We start from the raw sequence: 24,111 nt of genomic DNA, 5'->3' as shown, positions 1-24,111 counted from the left end.
AAGTTTTGCCAAGAGTGGCACTCACACACGAAGGCACACACATTTCCCTAGCCTAATGAGGGAACCTTTGACACAAATATAATTGGTTATACTAAGACACAAATAAAAAACAAATAAGCATGTCAAAAGAGAGACAAGAGAGGCATTATTAGAATGATGAGCCATTTTTGAGGAGGCCAACAGTGATAGCCCTATACTGCTGTTACCAAATAAACTGTCAGCATCTCCCCCACCATATGCAGGGATGGACGTGGTACCACCCACTCTCCCTGCATTAGGTTACTCAAGCCCAGTGATAATAGAAGCAGATGAGCCCGCCACTGAAAGAAGGTTAGTCAGATCTAAGTCAGAGAGAAGTAAAACTAAGCAGTCCCAGACATCTCCAGCACAGCCAAAATTCCTAGGGAGGGTCCCCAAAAGCTCAACTTCCCATCCACCACACACATGTGACACCCCAAGAGCAGGTAGGATACACATTACCACTGGGGCAGGTGAGCATAAGCATGTGTCAGGTATGTTTGTGGCATTCCTCAACAGTGATTCAGCGAGTTCAGGCGAGGAATAGAGCTCCAGTCCCCCGGGAACCGAGGACCAGGGTGGGACTACAGGATTTTGCCAAGTAGCTGAGGGGGAAACAGAGGGTGAACTTGAAAGCAAAGTCAGGTGAACAAAAGCAGCATGTAGTTTATTGCAAAAGAGACAGGCTAGATGGTGTGAGGATGAGAGGTGTGAGCTCCTACTCGAGAGTGAAAGGGCATGCAACTGGGAATTAGACCAACACAGGATGTCACCGTCCCCTTACAAGGGAAGCGGAGAGAGGGATAGAGGGCAGCGCTGGGACAAGATGGAGGTAGATGAAAGGCTACTAGCAGAGTTCAGAGTCACACCGTCTGCTCATCAGAGGAGAAGGGCTAACGAAGCAATCAGAGATCAAGGCAATCTGGTACTCACACACCAATGTCGCAGGAAAAGCAGGATGGCACCTTTACGTGCACACGAGGAGAGCAGTGACGAAGCCCTGCGCTGCTCAACATGGGTGCACGACAAAGAGAGACCTTCACCCAGGAAAATAATAGCAAAAGAGGAAGGCAAAAGTTTTGGGTACCCTTTCTGCAACCTGTTAGAGGACTGGACTGAGGAGAGGGACCAATGCGACTGGCTTTGGCCTGGGGAAGGATCATTGGAGCCGTGAACATTGTGGTAGCCGAGGATTGCTCAGCCATGAAGGAGGAAAATCAAATTGTAACTTCCCCTACATGCAGTAATGCCACTCAAGGTGGGAACAATTGTTGAGGATAAACCCGCAGGGTCACACAGGTAGAGAATGTGCCCACTACTGCAGAAGAGTATGGCGGAGGTCATAAACCTACATAACCCCCATACAAAACCACCATACTCAAATACAAATATACAGCATATCCCTGTGTTTATAAACATGTATTTTAATTATATATATCTAGATATAAATTTGTATATGTACTTATGTATCTATATATTACATTAGTTCTACTGTAAAACAAAATTAAACTGACTCTCTCCAATGCACTACCCTATATTTCACCCTGTACCTCTCAATATATCCTCTACCTCCACTCTCCGACTCATCCCAAACCTCATTCTACTACTCTGCTCTCCAAAATAACCCTTTTTAGACTCTTCCTTCTTCTATCCTCACTTGGATCACCCCAAACCCCATTTTAATACTATGATCTCCCTAACAACCCTTCTAAATTCTTCCTCACCGATCCCTCCTTTGACTCATCCCGAAACTCATTTACTACTATGATCTCCCTAAACCAGTTCGAGGGGCTCTTCCCTCCTTCATCTCTCCTTTGACTCATCCCAAACCTCATCTTACTTCTATGATCGCCCAATAAACACTTTCTAGACTCTTCCTATTTCTATCCTGTTATCTTTTTCAATCCAACTAACAGACTCACATGTCCTCCGCTAAAATGAACTCCAGGTTCACCATACCATCCCACCACTAGTAGCATGCTGCTCACTGAAAAGCGCATAGACAACTTGTAAGGGGTAGTAAGCGCTATATAAATATAATTACAATATATTACTTTGTCCTTCCTAAACCTGGCAAAGTGATACACATGGATTTTGAGATGCGTGTTAAATGCCTAACTGGATTTTGCGTGGGGGCTGCGCCTCATAAGTGATGCAACCCAAAAGCAAAATATTAGTAAAGCTGGACCATCGTTCGGTCAGAGCAACATTCTGCTCGAGTACAATGGAGCAGAGAAAGTGGACGCTGCCACTTTAAGAGCCGCTGCTGGACGAGGAGGCAGCGTCTCCGCAGAGGCTGGGCATCAGCTTCCCTTCAGTCCCTGTGCGGTCTGGAGTGGTCAGCCCGGGTCGGAGAGCGTGGATCCCGGGCAGAGGAGGAGAAAGGTGACAGGGACAGGCAAATGGAGGGATAACGAGTGAAAGACGAGGAGAGGAAGACGTTGGGTGAGTGTCGGTCCCCAAAATGTACCTTCTCCACCCGAGTAAAATACAAATCCTGCCTGCGCCGGGTCCTACAACCTGTTTCATCAGGGCGCGGAGGACGTGCGCTCCTGCCCTGGGCTCTGGTGTCAGCCGCCTGTGCCTCTGCTCTGATCTTAGTGTTATGAATTAGAATAGACAGGGGGAGAAGAGAGGGCGAGGGTGGGCGGGACGAGACGGGGACGGGACTTAGGAGAGTGGAGCGGGAGATGAAAGGTGCCATCTCCCGACAGGACACCGAGCCCTTCGGACCTGTGGTAGGCAGAGGTGGTGGGGTGGCCATACCCGGGGCCCGGCACACCTGTGGGAGGCAGGTGTCGGGGGCTGCAGCACCCCGTGCCCGGTGCCTACAGGCGGAGGGGGACAGACTCGGTTCGATACAGGTGCAGCCTGCGCGCGGTCTCACTACCGAGAGGTAAGGCTTCTGACGGTCTTTTACCCATGGGGGTCACTGGGTTCATCCTCTTGGACCACCTTAGCAGAGCCAGCCGACACTTGTCAAGCCCTCGCGGTGCTGATGCTGCGGGGGTGGGCGGGTGGTGGCATCGCGCACTGAGCGCTCATCCGCGGACCGGGAGTCCCCTGCTCTGGGAGCGGAGCTCGCAACCTTCCTCAACCCGAACTCACAGCGGGTAGGAACAGCTGGAGTCGCGGGGGGCGGATTAGAGCACAGTCGGGGCTCCCTTCTCGGCTGTGGCTGTACGTTCGGACCCTCTTCTCACGTCGTCTATCTGGTCCTTCGTACAAGACCTCTTCTCATCTGGACTCTCGGCCCGAACACCTCACTTGTAACTGCACACCTGGCCCTCTTTGCTCCTGTGCACCTGGCCCTCTTTGCTCCTCTGCACCTGGCCCTCTTTGCTCCTGTGCACCTGGCCCTCTTTGCTCCTGTGCGCCTGGCCCTCTTTGCTCCTGTGCGCCTGGCCCTCTTTGCTTCTGTGCACCTGGCCCTCTTTGCTCCTGTGCGCCTGGCCCTCTTTGCTCCTGTGCACCTGGCTCTCTTTGCTCCTGTGCGCCTGGCCCTCTTTGCTCATGTGCACCTGGCCCTCTTTGCTCATGTGCACCTGGCCCTCTTTGCTCCTGTGCACCTGGCCCTCTTTGCTCCTGTGCACCTGACCCTCTTTTCTCCTGTGCACATGACCCTCTTTTCTCCTGTGCACATGACCCCTCTTTGCTCCTGTGCACCTGGCCCTCTTTGCTTCTGTGCACCTGGCCCTCTTTGCTTCTGTGCACCTGGTCCTCTTTGCTCCTGTGCAACTGGCCCTCTTTGCTCCTGTGCAACTGGCCCTCTTTGCTCCTGTGCAACTGGCCCTCTTTGCTCCTGTGCACCTGGCTCTCTTTGCTCCTGTGCACCTGGCCCTCTTTGCTTCTGTGCGCCTGGCCCTCTTTGCTCCTGTGCGCCTGGCCCTCTTTGCTCCTGTGCACCTGGCTCTCTTTGCTCCTGTGCGCCTGGCCCTCTTTGCTCATGTGCACCTGGCCCTCTTTGCTCCTGTGCACCTGGTCCTCTTTGCTCCTGTGCAACTGGCCCTCTTTGCTCCTGTGCAACTGGCCCTCTTTGCTCCTGTGCAACTGGCCCTCTTTGCTCCTGTGCACCTGGCCCTCTTTGCTTCTGTGCACCTGGCTCTCTTTGCTCATGTGCACCTGGCTCTCTTTGCTCATGTGCACCTGGCCCTCTTTGCTCATGTGCACCTGGCTCTCTTTGCTCATGTGCACCTGGCCCTCTTTGCTACTGTGCACCTGGCCCTCTTTGCTACTGTGCACCTGGCTCTCTTTGCTCATGTGCACCTGGCCCTCTTTGCTCATGTGCACCTGGCTCTCTTTGCTCATGTGCACCTGGCTCTCTTTGCTCATGTGCACCTGGCCCTCTTTGCTACTGTGCACCTGGCCCTCTTTGCTCCTGTGCACCTGGCCCTCTTCGCTTCTGTGCACCTGGCCCTCTTTGCTCATGTGCACCTGGCTCTCTTTGCTCCTGTGCACCTGGCCCTCTTTGCTCCTGTGCACCTGGCCCTCTTTGCTACTGTGCACCTGGCCCTCTTTGCTCCTGTGCACCTGGCCCTCTTTGCTTCTGTGCACCTGGCCCTCTTTGCTCCTGTGCACCTGACCCCTCTTTGCTCCTGTGCACCTGACCCTCTTTTCTCCTGTGCACCTGACCCCTCTTTTCTCCTGTGCACCTGGCCCTCTTTGCTCCTGTGCACCTGGCGCTCTTTGCTCCTGTGCACCTGCCCCTCTTTGCTCCTGTGCACCTGCCCCTCTTTGCTCCTGTGCACCTGCCCCTCTTTGCTCCTGTGCACCTGGCCCTCTTTGCTCCTGTGCACCTGGCCCTCTTTGCTCCTGTGCACCTGGCCCTCTTTGCTCCTGTGCACCTGGCCCTCTTTGCTCCTGTGCACCTGGCCCTCTTTGCTCCTGTGCACCTGGCCCTCTTTGCTCCGGTGCACCTGGTCCATCTTTGCTCCTGTGCACCTGGCTCTCTTTGCTCCTGTGCACCTGGCCCTCTTTGCTTCTGTGCACCTGGTCCTCTTTGCTCCTGTGCACCTGGCTCTCTTTGCTCCTGTGCACCTGGCCCTCTTTGCTCCTGTGCACCTGGTCCATCTTTGCTCCTGTGCACCTGGCTCTCTTTGCTCCTGTGCACCTGGCCCTCTTTGCTCCTGTGCACCTGGCCCTCTTTGCTCCTGTGCACCTGGCCCTCTTTGCTCCTGTGCACCTGGCTCTCTTTGCTCCTGTACACCTGGCCCTCTTTGCTCCTGTACACCTGGCCCTCTTTGCTCCTGTACACCTGGCCCTCTTTGCTCCTGTACACCTGGCCCCTCTTTGCTCCTGTACACCTGGCCCTCTTTGCTCCTGTACACCTGGCCCTCTTTGCTCCTGTACACCTGGCCCTCTTTGCTCCTGTGCACCTGGCTCTCTTTGCTCCTGTACACCTGACCCCTCTTTGCTCCTGTGCAACTGGCCCTCTTTGCTCTTGTGCAACTGGCCCTCTTTGCTCCTGTGCACCTGACGCCTCTTTGATCCTGTGCAACTGGCCCTCTTTGCTCCTGTGCACCTGTCTCTCTTTGCTCCTGTGCACCTGGCCCTTTTTGCTCCTGTGCACCTGACCCCTCTTTGCTCCTGTGCACCTGATCCCTCTTTGCTTCTGTGCAACTGGCCCTCTTTGCTCCTGTGCACCTGGCCCTCTTTGCTCCTGTGCACCTGGCCCTCTTTGCTGTTGTGCACCTGATCCCTCTTTGCTGTTGTGCACCTGATCCCTCTTTGCTCCTGTGCAACTGGCCCTCTTTGCTCCTGTGCACCTGACCCCTCTTTGCTCCTGTGCAACTGGCCCTCTTTGCTCTTGTGCAACTGGCCCTCTTTGCTCCTGTGCAACTGGCCCTCTTTGCTCTTGTGCAACTGGCCCTCTTTGCTCCTGTGCACCTGACCCCTCTTTGCTCCTGTGCAACTGGCCCTCTTTGCTCTTGTGCAACTGGCCCTCTTTGCTCCTGTGCACCTGGCCCTCTTTGCTCTTGTGCAACTGGCCCTCTTTGCTCCTGTGCACCTGGCCCTCTTTGCTCTTGTGCAACTGGCCCTCTTTGCTCCTGTGCAACTGGCCCTCTTTGCTCCTGTGCAACTGGCCCTCTTTGCTCTTGTGCAACTGGCCCTCTTTGCTCCTGTGCACCTGACCCCTCTTTGCTCCTGTGCAACTGGCCCTCTTTGCTCTTGTGCAACTGGCCCTCTTTGCTCCTGTGCACCTGGCTCTCTTTGCTCATGTGCACCTGGCTCTCTTTGCTCTTGTGCAACTGGCCCTCTTTGCTCCTGTGCAACTGGCCCTCTTTGCTCTTGTGCAACTGGCCCTCTTTGCTCCTGTGCACCTGACCCCTCTTTGCTCCTGTGCAACTGGCCCTCTTTGCTCTTGTGCAACTGGCCCTCTTTGCTCCTGTGCACCTGGCCCTCTTTGCTCTTGTGCAACTGGCCCTCTTTGCTCCTGTGCACCTGGCCCTCTTTGCTCTTGTGCAACTGGCCCTCTTTGCTCCTGTGCAACTGGCCCTCTTTGCTCCTGTGCAACTGGCCCTCTTTGCTCTTGTGCAACTGGCCCTCTTTGCTCCTGTGCACCTGACCCCTCTTTGCTCCTGTGCAACTGGCCCTCTTTGCTCTTGTGCAACTGGCCCTCTTTGCTCCTATGCACCTGGCTCTCTTTGCTCATGTGCACCTGGCTCTCTTTGCTCTTGTGCAACTGGCCCTCTTTGCTCCTGTGCACCTGGCCCATCTTTGTCTGTAACTTCACATCTGGACCCTCTACTCACCTGCCCGAGCCCCCTTCTCCCCAGTAGCTGCACACCCGGACCCTCTTTCCATCTGCGAATGCGCATACGGCCCCTCTCCTCGCCCCCGACTTCACATCTGTCCCTTAACCCTATGTGTGACTTTAATTCTGGACCACCTTATCCCTGTCGCTGCACATCTGGACCCTTTCTTTACGTGCCCCAGCTCAACGGAACACGCTTCACACCTGTCCGGAGCTCCTGCATCCCTGGCCCTTCTTGCACCTGCCTTCACACCTGAACCATTTCATCGCCTGCCAGTGCACATCTGGACCCTGTAGTTACCTATCCCTGCTCATCTGGGATCTCTTCCTACCTGCCTGGGACCCCTTCTCTCAGGTAACTCCCCACCTCGACCTCTTCAGCCGTGACGGCGCATCTGGCCCATCACAGCTGGAACATCTTCTCGCCAGCCACTGCACATCTGGATCCTCTCCCCGCGAGTGTCGGCGCATCAATAGCATCCTCCGGACTCTCGTTCTACATCAAGCCCCTCGTTTCTTCACATGCCCCCCTTCTCTGCCATCACAAACCTGCCCTTCCTTCTCAAGTGTGGCCAAACACACCTACCCTCTGGCAGGGCCAGTTCTAGGATTTGCGAGGCCCTGGGCTAAAAGAGAATGTGTGAGGCCCCTCTAATGTAGATAAGTGGCCCCTTGCAAGGAGATCAATTCACAGACACTGCGGGAGGCCCATAGTCCAGCATTTTGTCGCCCCCCCCACAGTTTTAACTTTGAGCCCACAAGCATGTCTCACACCTTCAGTCTGATAGGTGTGAGAATTGCTTGTGGGCTAAAAGTTAAAACTATGGGGGCGCCAAAATGATGGACAATGGGCCTCCCACAGTGTCTGTGAATGGGTCTCATTTCAATTGAATGGAGCGTCTCCCTCCCTTATGTATCCAGATACCATCCCTGAGAGGCCCGGGGAGGGGGGACCCTCCATTTCAAAGAAAGGTGACACCTTTCTTTGAAATGGATCGCCAGGGAACCGACAGGACACATCACCAGTACGTGGCCCCATGCTGGTGGGCTGAGTGCGAGGCCCTGGGCAGCTGCCCAGGCTGCCCATTCCTAGCGCCGGCCTTGCCCTCTGGGTCTCTCCACTGCAGCATAACCTTCGGCCTATTCTCGCCAGCCCCTACGATTTCACCCTCCCTCACCTGTCACTGCAGCTCGGCTCCGCTTAGCACTCACCTCGGCCCAATGCTCGTGCGCAGCCCCAGCCGAACGCGCCCAGAAGCCACAGCGAGTCGGTTTGTACCGCTTTAGAAAGACCCTCAAACAAATAAAAAAATAAAAATGAACACATCCTCAAATGCCGGTGTAATATGAAACTTATTCTCACCATCCTTTGTACATCTAGGTCCTATTGTTAGCAGTCCCTGCTAACCTGGTCCTGGCTATCCTTGTAATCCAGGCCCTGTTTCCATCAGCCATTTCCATTAAGACTATATTTTTAGAGGTTACTGTGATCTGGCCCTGTTTGTAACCGCAGGCATTTTGAAACTGTCACTGTAATCCGGACCCTTTACTCACCTGCCAGTTATTTTAGGACTATTCCGAGGTGCCACTGTCATATGGACGCATTTCTCAAAGTAATATCATCTATATTCTTAGCTGCCACTGTAAAGTGGACTGTATTCCTATTTGTCAATATAATCTCATTCATATTTTTATACAACTCTAATCCAGTATCTACTCTCCTTTGTCACTGTAATCTCAGTCCTGTTCTCAACTGTCACTGTAATCTGCACTCAATTCTCACCTGTCACTATAATTTCCGCCCTATACTCGCCTGTCACTGTAATCAATTCTCAAGTCACTGCATGTCTAGATACAGTTCTCATATGTGACTGTAATCTGGATATAATACCCACCAGTCAATGTATTTTAGGTTATATACCCACGTCACTGCAATCCAGTCCCTACTCCCATCTGTCATTGCAATCTTGACCCTATCCTCAGCTGCTACTGTAACCTTGACTCGTTTCTCATCTGTCACTGTAATCTCAACTCTATTCAGATTAATTTAGCTCAGCCACTGTAATCTCGGCTCTACTCTTAGCTGTCACTGTAATCTAGATTTATTTTTCATCTGTCACTAATCTCAGTCCTATTCACTCATTTCTTATCTGTCACTGTAATCTCAGCTGTCAAAGTAATCTGGACTAATTTCTCATGTCACTGTAATTCTAGCTCTATTCAGACTCATTTCTCATCTGTCACTGTAATCTCTGCTCTAATCTCAGCTGTCACTGTAATCTAGACTAATTTCTCTCGGTCACTAAACTCTCTGCTCTATTCTCAGTTGTCACTGTAATCTAGACTCATTTCTTATCTTTCACTATAATCTCAGCTGTCACAGTAATCTGGACTAATTTCTCATGTCACTAATCACTAATCTTAGCTTTATTCAGACTTTTCTCATCTGTCACTGTAATCTCTGCTCTAATCTCAGCTGTCACTGTAATCTAGACCAATTTCTCTCGGTCACTAATCTCCGCTCTATTCTCAGTTTTCTATGTAATCTAGACACATTTCTCATCTGTCACTGTAATCTCTGCTCTAGTCTCAGCTGTCTCTGTATTCCAGACAGATTTTTCATCTGTCACTGTAATCATAGTCCTATTCACTAATCTCACTGTACTCTGGACACTGTCTTGTCCCTCATTGCACAGCTGGCACTGGTCTGTCTTCCTGCGTGAAAGGACAATGGACGGAGGCACTTTAACTGGCACCGAGAAGCAGATGATCCGAGACTCCTGGAGTCAAGTGAATGAAGACCCCCTAATACATGGAATTGCCTGGTTCACCAGGTGAGTGAGTGTCAAGTGAACCCTCTATTCCTTTTTAGGTCAAGCCTATCATACAGCACACCTGTCTAGTTGTGAAAGACATATTGTGGGTTTACCAAGAACATAGAGGGGATTGCAGCCCTCCCATTGCTTACCATTGGTTGGCTTTACTGTCACACTCATGTGCCTACTTTTTATTCAATGGCTTGCCTTGTCCATCGTTTGTCAGTTTACTTGTGACCACCTAATGCTCACATTTAGGGAGCTACTTTTTTCTTAACCACTCTACAAGAATGCCTGTGTTTTCCAACTGTCTCCCTGGTGTGTTTCTTCCCCCCCTCAAGCTCCGTATTGCCCTCTCTTGCAGATGTACTTCTCCCTGCCCGTTACATTGATGCTCTTGACCTAGTATGCTTCTCCCTCTAGTGTTGCTTTCTCACCTGTGTGCTTCTTCTTACCCTACCTCCACCTTGCTCACTCTCTCGCCTGTATGTTTCCTGTGCTTAATTTGTAAAATAATAAGTGCCAGGGCCCCGGCAAGAAGGCTATTGCAGCTTGCACCACCCATTGCCCATCATTGCTGCCAATGATGGTGCCAAAACAACTCTCTCACCTGCAAGTGCGACAGTTCGGACTATTCGAGGTCCCCTAAACTAAAGGAATGGTTGGGCAGATAGATATCAGCAATTTTTAATGTATATTGTATTTATAAACAACCATTGTTCTGCTCACCTCTAAATTAGATGAGCAGTGCCATCATGTGGCAGACTGTCATAAGTGTGGTGTTGGCAATTAAGTGCCGGTGCCGAGCACCAGAAACCAATCAAGTGCTGATGCCGAGCACCAGAAACCAATCAAGTGCTGGTGCAGAGCACCGGAAACCACCGGCTCAAATGAAGTACTGCTTCCCTCCTTCCAAGCCCTTGTTGCTCTCTCTCTCTTGCCAATCTGCTTTTCTCAGCATCCCCCCACCCGGTCCTTCCATGTTGCTTTGCCAGACCCGAACCTCCGTGTTGCTCCACTCCCAAGCCCTGTGTTGCCTCTGCCCGCCCTTTAAAAAAAAAAATTAAAACAAGCTTTCACACTTTGTTCTTTTTACTTACAGATCCAACTGGGATTGGTACATAAAATGAAAAAAATCACCCACGTCATTTTGTAGGGGCGTGCTTGCATGGTGCATGCACCTACAAATGGACACGGAAGGCCAGGTCGCAGGCATATTTGTATTCTTCTTTAACTATGATGCACAGTATTCGGAATGCTATACAGCGTCGCTAAAAACCATTGCCAAAGCCAAATAGGTCCCAAAGGCAGGACCTATTGGCTTTGCCAGTGCTTTTTATACAAGGTTACTGCATGTCACAGAGGGCCCTAGACATATGGTAAAAGACAGATTTAAGACAGATGGCACAATTTGTTTGTTTTTGAAGCTTTCTCTTTTGAACCATAGCCCTTTACTGAGCTACTGCTCGCCTTGTTAGTGAGTGCACTTCTGGAGGGAGCTCTCTCAGTCTGGGTCTCATGCACAACGATTCTGTTGTCAGTAGGTTGGGCTATGTTTTAAGTTTCCCTTACTCCTGTATTTGCAGGAGTAAATCACACCGTCATATGAGAAAAAAATGCGGTGACATTACTGTGCCCACGTGCTGTATGCAGAAAAATAAGTCATGTAATTGTATTGTTAGAAAATGTATGCAAAGGAAATACTCCTTATCAGGCACTGTAGCACATTAGCGGATGGATTCTAGTTTGTAACCCCTTATCAGGCACTGTGGCACATTAGCGGATGGATTCTAGGTTATAACCCCTTACCAGGCACTGTAGCACATTAGCGGATGGATTCTAGGTTGTAACCCCTTATCAGGCACTGTGGCACATTAGCGGATGGATTCTAGTTTGTAACCCCTTATCAGGCACTGTCGCACATTAGCGGATGATTCTAGGCTGCAACCCCTTATCAGGCACTGTAGCACATTAGGGGATGGATTCTAGGTTGTAACCCCTTATCAGGCACTGCAGCACATTAGCGGCTGGATTCTAGGTGTTAACCCCTTATCAGGCACTGTAGCACATTAGCGGATGGATTCTAGGTTGTAACCCCTTATCAGGCACTGTAGCACATTAGCGGATGGATTCTAGTTTGTAACCCCTTATCAGGCACTGTCGCACATTAGCGGATGGATTCTAGGTTGTAACCCCTTATCAGGCACTGTAGCACATTAGCGGATGGATCCTAGGTTGTAATCCCTTGTCAGGCACTGTAGCACATTAGCGGATGGATTCTAGTTTGTATCCCCTTGTCAGACACTGTGGCACATTAGCGGATGGATTCTAGGTTATAACCCCTTGTCAGGCACTGTGGCACATTAGCGGATGATTTTAGGCTGTAACCCCTTATCAGGCACTGTAGCACATTAGCGGATGGATTCTAGGTTGTAACCCTTTATCAGGCACTGTGGCACATTAGCGTATGGATTCTAGTTTGTATACCCTTATCAGGCACTGTAGCACATTAGCGGATGGATTCTAGTTTGTATCCCCTTGTCAGACACTGTGGCACATTAGCGGATGGATTCTAGGTTATAACCCCTTGTCAGGCACTGTGGCACATTAGCGGATGATTTTAGGCTGTAACGCCTTATCAGGCACTGTAGCACATTAGCGGATGGATTCTAGGTTGTAACCCTTTATCAGGCACTGTGGCACATTAGCGTATGGATTCTAGTTTGTATACCCTTATCAGGCACTGTAGCACATTAGCGGATGGATTCTAGTTTGTATACCCTTATCAGGCACTGTGGCACATTAGCGGAAGGATTCTAGGTTGTAACCCCCTATCAGGCACTGTGGCACATTAGCGGATGGATTCTAGGTTGTTACCCCTTATCAGGCACTGTAGCACATTAGCGGATGGATTCTAGGTTGTAAAGATGCTGTATTGGAAAGTGGTCTTATTTGGGAAGAATTTTGGTGTCGAATTTTGGTGTCATGCATTAGTGGCCCGAGTGGAGCTTTTATCCCGATATTGGTCGCTTAAAAATATCAGAGGGCTCCTTTTTGCAGTATACTCCTGAAATGGTTTTAATTGGATTGAATTCGATGGATCTGCTATCTACCGACGCAGGTGATTTACTGGCAGAGGCCCAATGAGGGCAGGAGTAAGCGTTCCCAATGTTCTTAAAAAAAAAAAAACTTTATTACAATTTCGTTTATTTCCACTTAAAACAAACCAGATAAACAACTTCTAATAATTTTCAATGAGCAGGGCCGCAGGAATTATGTGGCAATGCAGGGCCCAATTTTTGTAAGGATTGACTCAATTATACAGCAAAAATGCTAATTATGTGGCAGCACGCGGTGCATTGTGTGTCAGTATTTTACTAGGTAAGCCTTCACTATAGTAAAGGATGAATATCGCAGGACTATAATATTGCATCCATTACATCGACCTAACCACTAACTACGTCGCTAGTACAGAGACGACAGATAAATAATTGTGGCGATCCTGTCCTGACCGTGAAAGTCAGAATGTGAGCTTGGCATGGAGTGGTAGAACGTGGAGTGATTCTGGCAGTCAGGACGGGAGCCAGTTGGGCAGACGGGATCTGCTGTGTGTATGCACCAGGAGTCTACATTAAAGACCATTACCGCAATACAGGCTGCGAGTCATCTTTACAATAATGCAATAGTTAATAGGGTTAGGTACGACATGGAGGTACAAAATAGCAATAATATACCTCCCGTGGCCAATTAATAGATGCAGTTTTACGCGGTATCATACCACCATTTCACAATTGTATGAGAACTGCCATTTACACAAACAAGCGAACAAATGGGTGAGTTTCTTGGGTTCACTGTGTAGGTGCATCTGAGTCAACTGGGAGAGAGTAAGAGGTGATTTGTGTTTTTGATAATCAAGTGTAGTCGAAAACATTGCCAAAGCAGGTTGATGGGTTTTGTTTTATTTCCAGATGTGCAGAGCCCCCACCGCCTCTTATTGCTGTTTTCACATGCTCACAGAGTGACTCCCCAGTCTCTCCGGCCATTGGGATGTGGTAGCACTGATTTAAAACATTTACGACATTAAGAAGAAAATATGGTGGCACAAAAAACTGTTTAGTAATAATACATTTAAAAATCAGCCCATAGTTATTCTGGTTCTATTTATTACAAATAACCTCAGAGAGTGAGTTACAACAGGAGTGAGACCGGAGAATGCCGGTTGGTGGTCCAGCAGTGTCCACACTACCATGTGTTGGCCACTCAGACAGATTACATGGGGACCAGCCATGTCCAAATTTCAATGTTGTGTCTTTTTCAGCAGAGTTTACCCTCAGAATACACAATACAAGTGTGGCAAGCAGTATTTACTCAGCAAATGACAAAATCATTAGCAAGCCTGAGTTGTTCACGATACATGGTGTTTTGCAGCACCACTATGCCACAGTCAGTTGTGTCCACAATGGGACCAAAAGGCCTTCTGGGTAAAGTGTATGTTTTCTACGTCTCATTCCTGCTCCCGCCTTCACACACTGAGGTACAGTGACCAATATCAGGATAAGAGCACCACTCTGGCTGAATATATGTCGTTACTACGCGAACCATTACTTCGCATGATTTTAGTTCGGAGTTTTTACTTTGCAAATACCATTACTTCGCAGGTTTCTACTGCGCATGCTTTTATTTCGCACCTGCTTTGAAAAGTACTAAAAATGCTTTTTCAACGCATTTTATTACTACGCATGCCAGTGAAACGCTTTTTTCATTCGTAATAAGTATAATTTTTTAAAAATATTAACCAAACCCCTGTGTCGGTATGACAAGGAAATATGGGTTTTGGGTGTAAATACACACGAATTTCAATCTTTTTTCAAAATTAATATGTCCGTCATCTTTTAAATAAGTTTTAAGTCCGATAAACAAACATTCTTTTTTTCTTAAAAAAAAATAATTCAGAGCTAAAAAACGAACATTAAACGCATAAAACATTTTTTTAACGATTGAATTTTGCTTATTGTTTTAAAAACAATATCTTTTCAAACTAAATTGTACCAGCATATTGTCATTTTTATCAAATAAAGTCCTCCCACTATTTTATACACAATTACATTAACTATTTATATCACAACACTACCCTAACCCTCAAACCCTACACTACCCTACTCTAATTAAATACCACTACACTACCCTAAAACACTACCCCTACACGTCCTTCCCTCCTCCCCCATTCCTCCCCATCACTCTAACACGACCCTGCATGACCCCCCAACACTACCCTAAACCCTAAAACACTACCCTACACTACACAAACACCACAACACTACCCTAAAACACTACCCCTACACATCCTTCCCCCTTTCCCCATTCCTGACCCTACACTCTAACACTACCCTGCATGACCCCCCAACACTACCATAAACCCTATAACACTACCCTACACAAACACCACAACACTACCCTAAATCACTACCCCCTGCACGACCTTTCCCCTTCCTCCACTCCTGTACGCTACCTACTCTCAAATGTGATAGCGCATACAATTACAACGCATGCGTTGTAACAACGCTTGCGATGTAACAGCAACGCGTACTAATGGTATGTGTTGTTACATCGCAAGCGTAGCAACGCTTGCGAAGTAATGGCATGCGTACAAACAGCCGCGTACTAATGGTTGTTCACCCTCTGGCCACCAATGCACAACACAAAAACACTTCCAAAATAGGCCCTTTCCAATACAGCATCCTTCCAACCAAATACCCACCTGCTAATGGGCTACAGTACCCGATACAGGGTATTTCCTCTACATACATTCACATTGCTTCTTTTTTGACACCCAGCATGTGGGCACAGTAATGGCACGTGTGAAGGGCACCAAGTAGAAGTTTAGAAAGTAGGTTACAGCGCTTCCAGCATCTGCTGCTGGCAACATTCCACTCATCCCTAGTTCTTCGAAACAATACATTTTAGTATATTTGTTGTTGGCACAAGTTGTTTTGAAGCGGGTGATGGACCGAAGAAGAAATGTGACTGCAGAAACATCTCAAATAGGGCACTGAAGAGTGCTTACTAACAGCTCTGAACTCATACAGAATGGAACTGGATATATAATGCAATATATGAAATTCTCTACCTGTGTCATAGAGGGAGCTAGCAGATTAAGAGCAGAGTAAATCACTACCTCTGTCCTATATGACAAGGCATGAATAAGGAAACGTCTATGCACATTTGAAGCTTCACTGCAGCATCAGCCACTTTGCAAATAAGCTTTTCGTCCTATGCTCATTCATTCATTCAGTTCAGGCTTCTCCAACGAGTAGCTTGTGAACTATAGGCAGCTCTCTTGCTACCTGTAAGTAATTCTCGTGTGCAGCCAGTCTACTAAATTTGAAATAGAAAAGTGTGTATTCGAGATGAAAATTTCAGAGCTCATAAATTCCAAAATATATTTGAAGCGGAGATTAGAGTGATAAATAATGCAGCGTTGGAGAGACTTTTACTAATACTATTCCCTTGGTACCACAGGCATTGATTCTTTGGCGGTTATGTATTACCCATATGGAGGCATTTCAAATTAGCAAAACTTTTAAATTACTGCTGGCAACTCTGCACTGAGGGGATCACTGCTGGTAATCTTGCATAGAGGGGCCACTACTGTAATCTTTTCTAATGTGGTCACTATTACAACACTAGTAGTAATAATAGCTCTGGATGATTTCATTGAACGTAAATAGCTCTCATCACTAAAGAAAATGTTGGAAACCCCTCGTTTAGTCACTCATTCATTAGTTAACCTATATGTATGCCACACCTGTGAGTGCATTATGTGTAGTCAGGTTGTCTTGTTCCTTGGTGACTGTGTGAGATCTTTCAGAGTTGGGGAACGGATGGAGTTAGGGCTTGCAGGGCATGTCAGGGTAGGTGTGTGCTGGCTGAATGGGGGTGGTGCGGCTTCAGATTGCCAAGGTGGGAGTTCCACAAAACACATCTCAAATACTCCTCAAGTAACTACGAGGCGAGGTAACTCTCTGCTCTCTTATACCGCCTTAAAGCAGGGCCGGACTGAGAACCAAAACTGGCCGTGGCAAAGTGCACAGCCGGCCCCCAGGGGGTGCGACCGATCTCTTTGCCGGGGCCGGTTTTCGACCGAAAAACGGCCCCCAGGGCCCAAAACCGGCCCCCACCCTTGCGGCGCACCTGGGGATTGCTCGGTGCCCGCAACGGCCAGTCCGGACCTGCCTCAAAGTGCCCAAGTGCTCACTCTTGTATACTCAGACCCTCTCTTCGATTGCAGCTCTACCAAAAAAAGAGCTAAAACATGTATTTTGTTTTTACCTTTCTTCCTATCGACTAAGATCACTCTGCTATCCCCTTTATTTTAAAAAGGAGCAAACCCTTACCATCGAGCCCGGCTCGCACCGTATACCATGGCTCGTGTTTCTCAGGAGACCTCAGTGGAGTGTGACAATACATCTGTGATTGCTCTGGAGTGAAATTAGTTGGTAGAGCTGCCCCCTACACTCCGCGTGAAGAGATTGTAATGGGAGCAGGGGGGCCGAGAGCCCCTCTCTCCAGCAGATTCAGCGGGGTGGGGCTCTTTATGGACCTCTTCTATCTCCAACTCAAGAGACAAAAGCTGGTAAATACCGCCATGAACAGTACAGCGTCAACAGAAAATAGAGCAGCAGTGAAGAACAGATGGGTAAATAGAAGGGGGGGGGGTGGAGATGGAAGGACTACTGACTGGAAGGAAGGGTGAAATAATGTGTGGATGAGTGGATGGATGAATAAGTGGGAAGATGGACCAGTGGTGAAAGGATGTTAATGAAAATGTAGATGGACAGTGGAAGGATAGCAGAGTAAAGGGATGGATGGAAGAATGAATGGACAAATGGATGGTTTGACGGGTGGATGGCAGAGTGGATGAATGTATGTTGGAAAGATGGAAGAATGAATGAATGGACAGGAGAGTGGATGGATGGATAGATAGCAGAGTAGATGGATAGATGGCAGATTGGAAGCCTGGATGGGTGCAAGGGTGGATGGTGAAGTGTATGGATTGCAGAGGGTATGGATGCATGGATGGATCGATGGCAGGATGGGTGGGCGTATGGATGGGTTGATGGATGGATGCATGGATGGATGAATGGGCGTATGGATGGGTGGGTGGATAGATGGCAGAGTAGATGGATAAACGGATGGCAAAGTGGATAGATAAATGGATAGATACGTGGAAGAATGGATGGTAGGGTGGGTGGCAGGGTGGTTACATGGAAGAATGGATGGTAGGGAGGGTGGGTGGATGGATGGATGGATGACAGAGTGGATGAAAGGATGGACAGACCGATGGATGGCAGAGTGGATGGGTGGATTGAATAGGGAAGGATTGAATGATGGATGAACGAATTAATGGGTGACATAACGCAACAGTGAAATAGTGAATACCAGCAGGTGGATGGAAGGGTGAAAGGATGAATGGATAGACTAGACAAGGAAGCTCTCCCAGGGTGGGTTGGGCTCATTTGCTTCGCATGCCTGGTGCCATCCGAGATTTAGTTCAAAGTGGGAGGTATTTAAATTTTCTGGCTACTCCCTTGAATGGGAGGGACCGTTTTTTGCCTTGGCCTGCAGGTCCTGTGGGATATTTCTATTCTCTGAAGGCCTGAGTCCGAATGACCTATGTAGACTTGTGGATAGCTTTGTTGTGCGATACCGGAGCTTGAATGGTCAGTGTAATACAATAAGTACCTCTAGTCTCTTAGACGTGAGCCAGTAGTCAGTGTGAAATGGGGAGCATCGTTTCCGCTGGTGCTTGAGACACTCACCAAATTTAGTTTAGAGACAGCCTTGAGGACTGAAGCCCGAGCCTCTAGTAATCAGTGTATCTTTCAACCCAAGCCAAGATACCTCTCCTCCTGTATAATGAAGAAGCTATAACGTTTTAAAGTGCAAGATTTAAAAATAACAAATAATGAAGTCTACAGGAAAAAGTTTTAAATATTCTGCTAGATTTTAAAATGCATAGGTAACATGAATGTTCACTAAAGACGTACTCATAATTATGCTGAAATCAATTAATTTAAACAGAATTCTTAGATATCGGCCCTCTGTGGCTGTCTGACACTGAACAAGCCTGAATGTTCAAATTTGGGACGGGGGAATTCTCTCTACGCAATGGTACCCAAAACCCTTCCTACTATGGTTCTGCCTACCACCTAAAGCTATAGAAATTTTGTAAGTAAGCCCCCACGTGCAACCTTCAAAGTTGCTCTCCTAACATTTATTCTTGATCATATGTAATGGACCTGGATGACAGTGGCGGCCGGTACGGAACAGGGGGTGGGTGGGGGGGGGGGGGGGGGGAAAGAAAGAAATTCTCTTACTTCTGCACGCTGCCTCTCCTACTTCATCTCTCCGACGCTCCTCTTTCAGGAAGCACCCAGACTCCCCCAAAGCCAATCACAATGCTGCCTTCACCATGACAGCAGCGTTGTGATTGGTCTGAGCACCTCAGTTAGGCGCTCAGGCAGGCAGTGGGAGCCTGTGCATGTTCTTCACCCACGCTGTGCATTACAGCCCAGTGGAGAACATACCAAGCAAGCATGACTGTTTGGCCAGTCCAAGACAGTTGGCCAAACCGTCATGCACACTTAAGTGCACACACCACTCCTCCCTCTGCTGGCTGTGACGACAGCCATGCCCCAGCCCACAACTGGCAAGTTCATTTATTTTTCCTTTTTTCAGTGCTGAAAAGCAGTGGGGTGACGCTCTTCCGCCATAGCGGAGGAGCCGCAGCTGCTGTATGAATGCAGAGAACAACCTCCTACACAGACACAGCTGCAAGCTGAGTGCTTTGAAGTAAGATCCGTAGTTTTGGGGCAGCCAGTGCAATAACTGTTGTCCTAGACATACGCGACCTGGGCAGTCTTTCTATAGCCTTTTCATGTGGTAGATCTTGGGCAGCATGGTGGATGACAGACCAGGACAGAGACAGACTCTTCTAGTAGTGATGGTGGGTGAGGTAGAACAAGTGCCGTGATCACAGGGCTTCCTGAGAGAATTCTGGGTGGCGAAGAGTGTTCAATGAATCTGCATGTGGAAGGAGCAGATTTGTATTTTCATTACTGTCCATTCTCTAATCAAGAAAACCAGGAAGTTTATAGAAAATAAGTTAGTTTATTGTTGTCTTCAAATTGTTTCACTATTGCACCGATTTATGCATTCAAGAAGGAAGCTCTCTCTTTCTTTGGAAGGTCCCTACTTGATCATTAAGGAGCAGTAATTAGCAAAGATATTACTTCTGAAGCCTCAGCAAATGGTAAACACCCAAGAATCAGGGAGCCGACAGAGAAAAGATGGCAAGAGTCAGAAAGACAGAATATGAAAAGAGGCAAACATTTGAAAACACTATGAACTCATGCAGCTCTGTCTAGCCGCCTTGAGTAGAGAGCAAGTCCTTGGGTTGTGGCTGGCTGACATGTTTTGGGCATGGGCGAGGCACGAGGAAAGTCATACATGCCATCTGACTTCAGAATTCCTTACGAAGCAGAGCTTTGCTTGAAGTTAGATACTCCAGACCTTTCCCGTGCAAAGAAGGACATCTCATTATGATAGAGAAGTAGGGGGTAGTATTATTTATTCAGAAGCAGAGCTCTGCTTGAAGTTAGATGCTCCCGCCCCATCCTGTGCTGGGTAGGATATCCCATCAAGGTGAAGGTAGGGGGCAGAATGTAAAGGTATGCACAGTTACTGTTTTCATCTTTGTCTCCTCATAATAAACAAGTCCATTCCATCTTAGGAATCATATGGTTCATCAATCTCAATGAAACCCCAACCCAGGGCCCATGCCTGGACTTCCTAAGAACATAGTACCCACTGGCTAGTCTCCAATTTACCTTTCAAAAGCCAAGGCGATAGGAGAAGTGTTATGAGCACTGTCACAATCATTTAAATGTTAATACTCATCACTTACTCCGCCAATCCAGCTTCAAATAGTCCTGTATCACTGCAAAAGCTATCCTCTTGTGATGGCAACTGCTCAAACATGTTGGCTGTGAAAAAGACCATTTTACTGACCCTACAAGACCTCACATTCAAAACTCGACCTTGCTCTCACCTCGCACAGGCAGTGTTTTAACATGGCAGATCTGGATTGGGTCATCTCCCACAAGGCAGAGTCAGCCCATATTTTGCCCTTTGTGGGATCCATTATCTCTTAATAATACTCTAGCAGGTCTCTCAGCCAAGTATATGCCTAGAGTAGCGTATCCAAAGCCCCAGTGCCAGTTCATACAGTTTGTAGTACTGTGGTATCTTCCTGTTCCATCTCTAGATTATATTAACTCAGCCATGGCTGCCAGTTTTTCCTAAACTTTCGCGGGCATCCCCTCACTTTATATACCGTTTTTTCGGCTCCCATGTACATGTCCATTCTGGTGAGCCACTCCTTCAGGGTGGGAATTTCTGGACTCCCCCAATACTTATCTATGTCACGTTTTGCTACTACGAGGCCTAGGTTACAGAGTAGAAGTTGATACCTTTTAATATCGACATCTGGATGGATGCCTAGGAGTATGTACTAGGGGTCTATGGGGATGTGTGCATGGAGTATATTATTTAATTCTTGCAGGATCGGTGTCCAGTAACCACAAATTGGCTGGCAGTCCCATAAGGTGTGGATGAAGGAGCCGTGCTCTGTTCTGCACCGCAGACACTCTGGGGTCTCCGCCTTGCCCATTGCATGTAATTTCGCTCTGTCATAGTATACCCTATGAAGAATTTTAAACTGGAGCAATCGTAGCCTCAGCCTAATCGCCACCTCCCTGGGGTGCATAAGGGCTGTCTTCCAGTCAATATTTTCTAATGTGCCTACGAGGTCCTCCCACTTTCCCCGAAGTGTTAGTAAATCATCAGGTGCATTGTTTATTAGAGTTTTATACGTCCAGGAAACTGCTTTCTCGGATATCTCTTCCTGCAGCAGCCGCGCTTCCAGCGGGGCATATTCCGGGAGGTCAGTGATGTCATATCTGTGCGACTTTGTAAGCGTGCCCCTTCATTGGGGAACGTCCCCTGGTCACTGCTTCCTCCCCTGCTGGGGTTATATTAATTTTTGCAAGAAACCGCAGCTTGTGCTGTTTGTTGTGGAGGGAGCCAGCTAGCGCGGAACAGAGGAAGCGAAGTACACTCCGTTCCGGGGGCCATTTTGTAGGAGCTGACGGTCTAGTGGTTACACTAGGACCCTTAGCAGCCTCCTATTTAGAGCTCACATGGAGCCGTCGCACAGCGGACGCGAGCAGCGGGCGCACCGATGGCGTGCCAAAGGTAAGCCCGTCTGTGCCCGTCCGTGTCGCGACCGGGCCGATGGCAGACCATGCTGTCCAGCAGTCCTCAAAACAGGGCCTGTCTAGGGAGTTCATAAGATCCCTAGATAAACACGCTGCCTGTTGTCATAATGCGCTAAAGATAGATACATGGGAGGGCCCTGTCGGATGTCGGTATTGCAATACTGTGGTAACCCCTGTACAGAGCTGCTCAGGGAATAAAGGCTCCTTTGCTCTTCAGGGGGGACTTATCAATGCCTGGTCAATGTGTAAGAATGCACCACATATATTTGATCTAATCATGGAAGAAGAGCTTGACTGGCTTCTTATCACAGAGACTTGGCTGAAAGCTTGGTGCAATCCAGACATCGTACGGGCTCTCCCGCCAGGCTACCTAATTCAAAGACTGGATAGGCAGGAGCAACGAGGAGGGGGGCTCGCTATTATTTATCGCGATACCCTGAAGTGCATCACTTATAAATTACCAGACATTAAAGGGGCGGAGAGTATGGCTTTTTGTTTAAAAATTCATGATTCTTTTGTACTTTCAGGTGCTCTAATCTATCGGCCACCCGGTCCTCCAAAAGATTTTTTGGAAAGTATTGGGGAGGTTCTTAGCGACCTTGCTCTTAGATCCGCCAACTTCACGCTATTAGGTGATCTAAATCTGCACCTCGACTCGATCACTGATACGGGGGCGAGCTGTTTCAGGGATATAACCAAGGTACTTGGACTAACTATGCTAACCCATGATATCACACATAAAGCGGGGCACATGCTTGACTGTGTCTGTTCCAATTTAGACCTTTTGAAGGTTAGGCCGCCTTGTGTTCAAACATGGTCCGACCACAAACTCATTCCATTTGAGCTTACTGTGGAAGGCAACTCGCCAGGGAAAGGAGTCAGCAAACTAGGTGGGCAAGCCAAACCCGGCTGGAAAAAGCTAATTGCCAACCTGGAGCTCCCAAGGACGGCAGATAGCAGCAAGCCCACAATGACCGGTAAAACCCTAATTGATAACAAACGCTTCTGTGACTGGTTTACTGAGCTTAGTAGACCTCTGGATACCACAAGCTCAGGCAAGACACATGGAGCAAAAAAAGCCTCTGCACCATGGTTCTCATTGTCTTTAAAAGAAAAATTAGGCGAAGTTAGAACACTGGAACGGAGATGGCGCCGAAACTATGATTTGGCCGAGCTTAGTATTTATAAATCGGCTCGGTGGCAGTATCACGCCTTGATTAAAATTGCAAAAAAAGCATACTATCTGGAGGCCATGTCCTCCTGCGGAAAACAGACGGAAAGAAATTTTTAGGATAGTTAATAGCTATAGTAACCCCAGAGCACTTTCACAAGACATCCCACCCTCCTTGACCCTATGTAATGCCATTGCTAACCACTTCGAGCAAAAGATACAGGACATAATTAGAGACTTCCCTAAACCAACATCCTCCCCCCCTGGATGGGAGGAATGGAGAGGATCTGGAAAGAGTCCGGCTTAAAAAGTTTCGCCCTGTGGGACTAGAGGAGTCTCGTCTGGCCATCCTTTCTAGTAAAACGGGCTCACCCTTTGACCCTTGCCCTCCGCGGTTTCTACAAGCAATATTAGACTTGGTGAATCCTATCATTAATGGTATCATTAATTCATCAATGGCTACTGCCGAGATACCTAGTGACTGGAAATTAGCTGCTGTTAAACCTTTAAAGAAAAAACCCTCAGCAGATCCAGCAAATCTTTCTAACCTTTGCCCTATTTCCTTAATCCCAGTGCTATTTAAACTAACCGAAACATTCGTGAATAAACAACTCACTGAATATTTGGAAGGAAACAATATTCTGCATCCCCATCAGGCAGGGTTTAGGGCCCAACACTCGACAGAATCTGCCCTCCTTTTTACTGTGCAGACCGTGCGGGTTGCCATTGACCAAGGGAAGAAAGCCGTACTGATCCTGCTTGATCTATCGGCGGCGTTTGATACGGTGTCACATACCGTATTGATCGACCGCCTAGTAACATCAGGGATAGCAGGAACTGTACTGGCTTGGTTAACAAACTTCCTCAACCAGAGGAGGCAAGTCACCGTACTAGGCGAGTTCTGCTCTGAAGCGAAGGTTCTGATGTCGGGGGTGCCGCAGGGCTCCAGTTTGAGCCCTGTACTCTTTAATCTGTATATGGTCCCCTGATTGAACTAATTTCTTCTTTTCAGAT

At 48.3% G+C, this 24,111-nt stretch overlaps 1 protein-coding gene across 2 annotated transcripts in view; it reads left to right on the top strand.

Moving 5' to 3' along the window:
- The first annotated feature begins 2,334 nt into the window (after nucleotides 1-2,334).
- Nucleotides 2,335-24,111, top strand: part of NGB (neuroglobin) — a 74,903-nt gene continuing 53,126 nt past the window's right edge. The window contains exons 1-2 of one of the 2 annotated variants that reach the window (XM_078659959.1): nucleotides 2,335-2,463; nucleotides 9,469-9,606. In XM_078659959.1, the coding sequence (XP_078516085.1) occupies nucleotides 9,503-9,606 (104 nt within the window). In that variant the 5' untranslated portion in view covers nucleotides 2,335-2,463; nucleotides 9,469-9,502. Of the gene's footprint in view, nucleotides 2,464-2,794; nucleotides 2,915-9,468; nucleotides 9,607-24,111 lie in introns of those variants that run through there. The other variant, XM_078659960.1, reaches the window with a different exon arrangement.

Source organism: Lissotriton helveticus, chromosome 9 (genome assembly GCF_964261635.1).
Source record: "Lissotriton helveticus chromosome 9, aLisHel1.1, whole genome shotgun sequence".
NCBI lineage: Eukaryota > Metazoa > Chordata > Amphibia > Caudata > Salamandridae > Lissotriton > Lissotriton helveticus.
The sequence above is the reverse complement of the archived record's forward strand: the minus strand, read 5'-3'. Positions and strand labels throughout refer to the sequence as shown.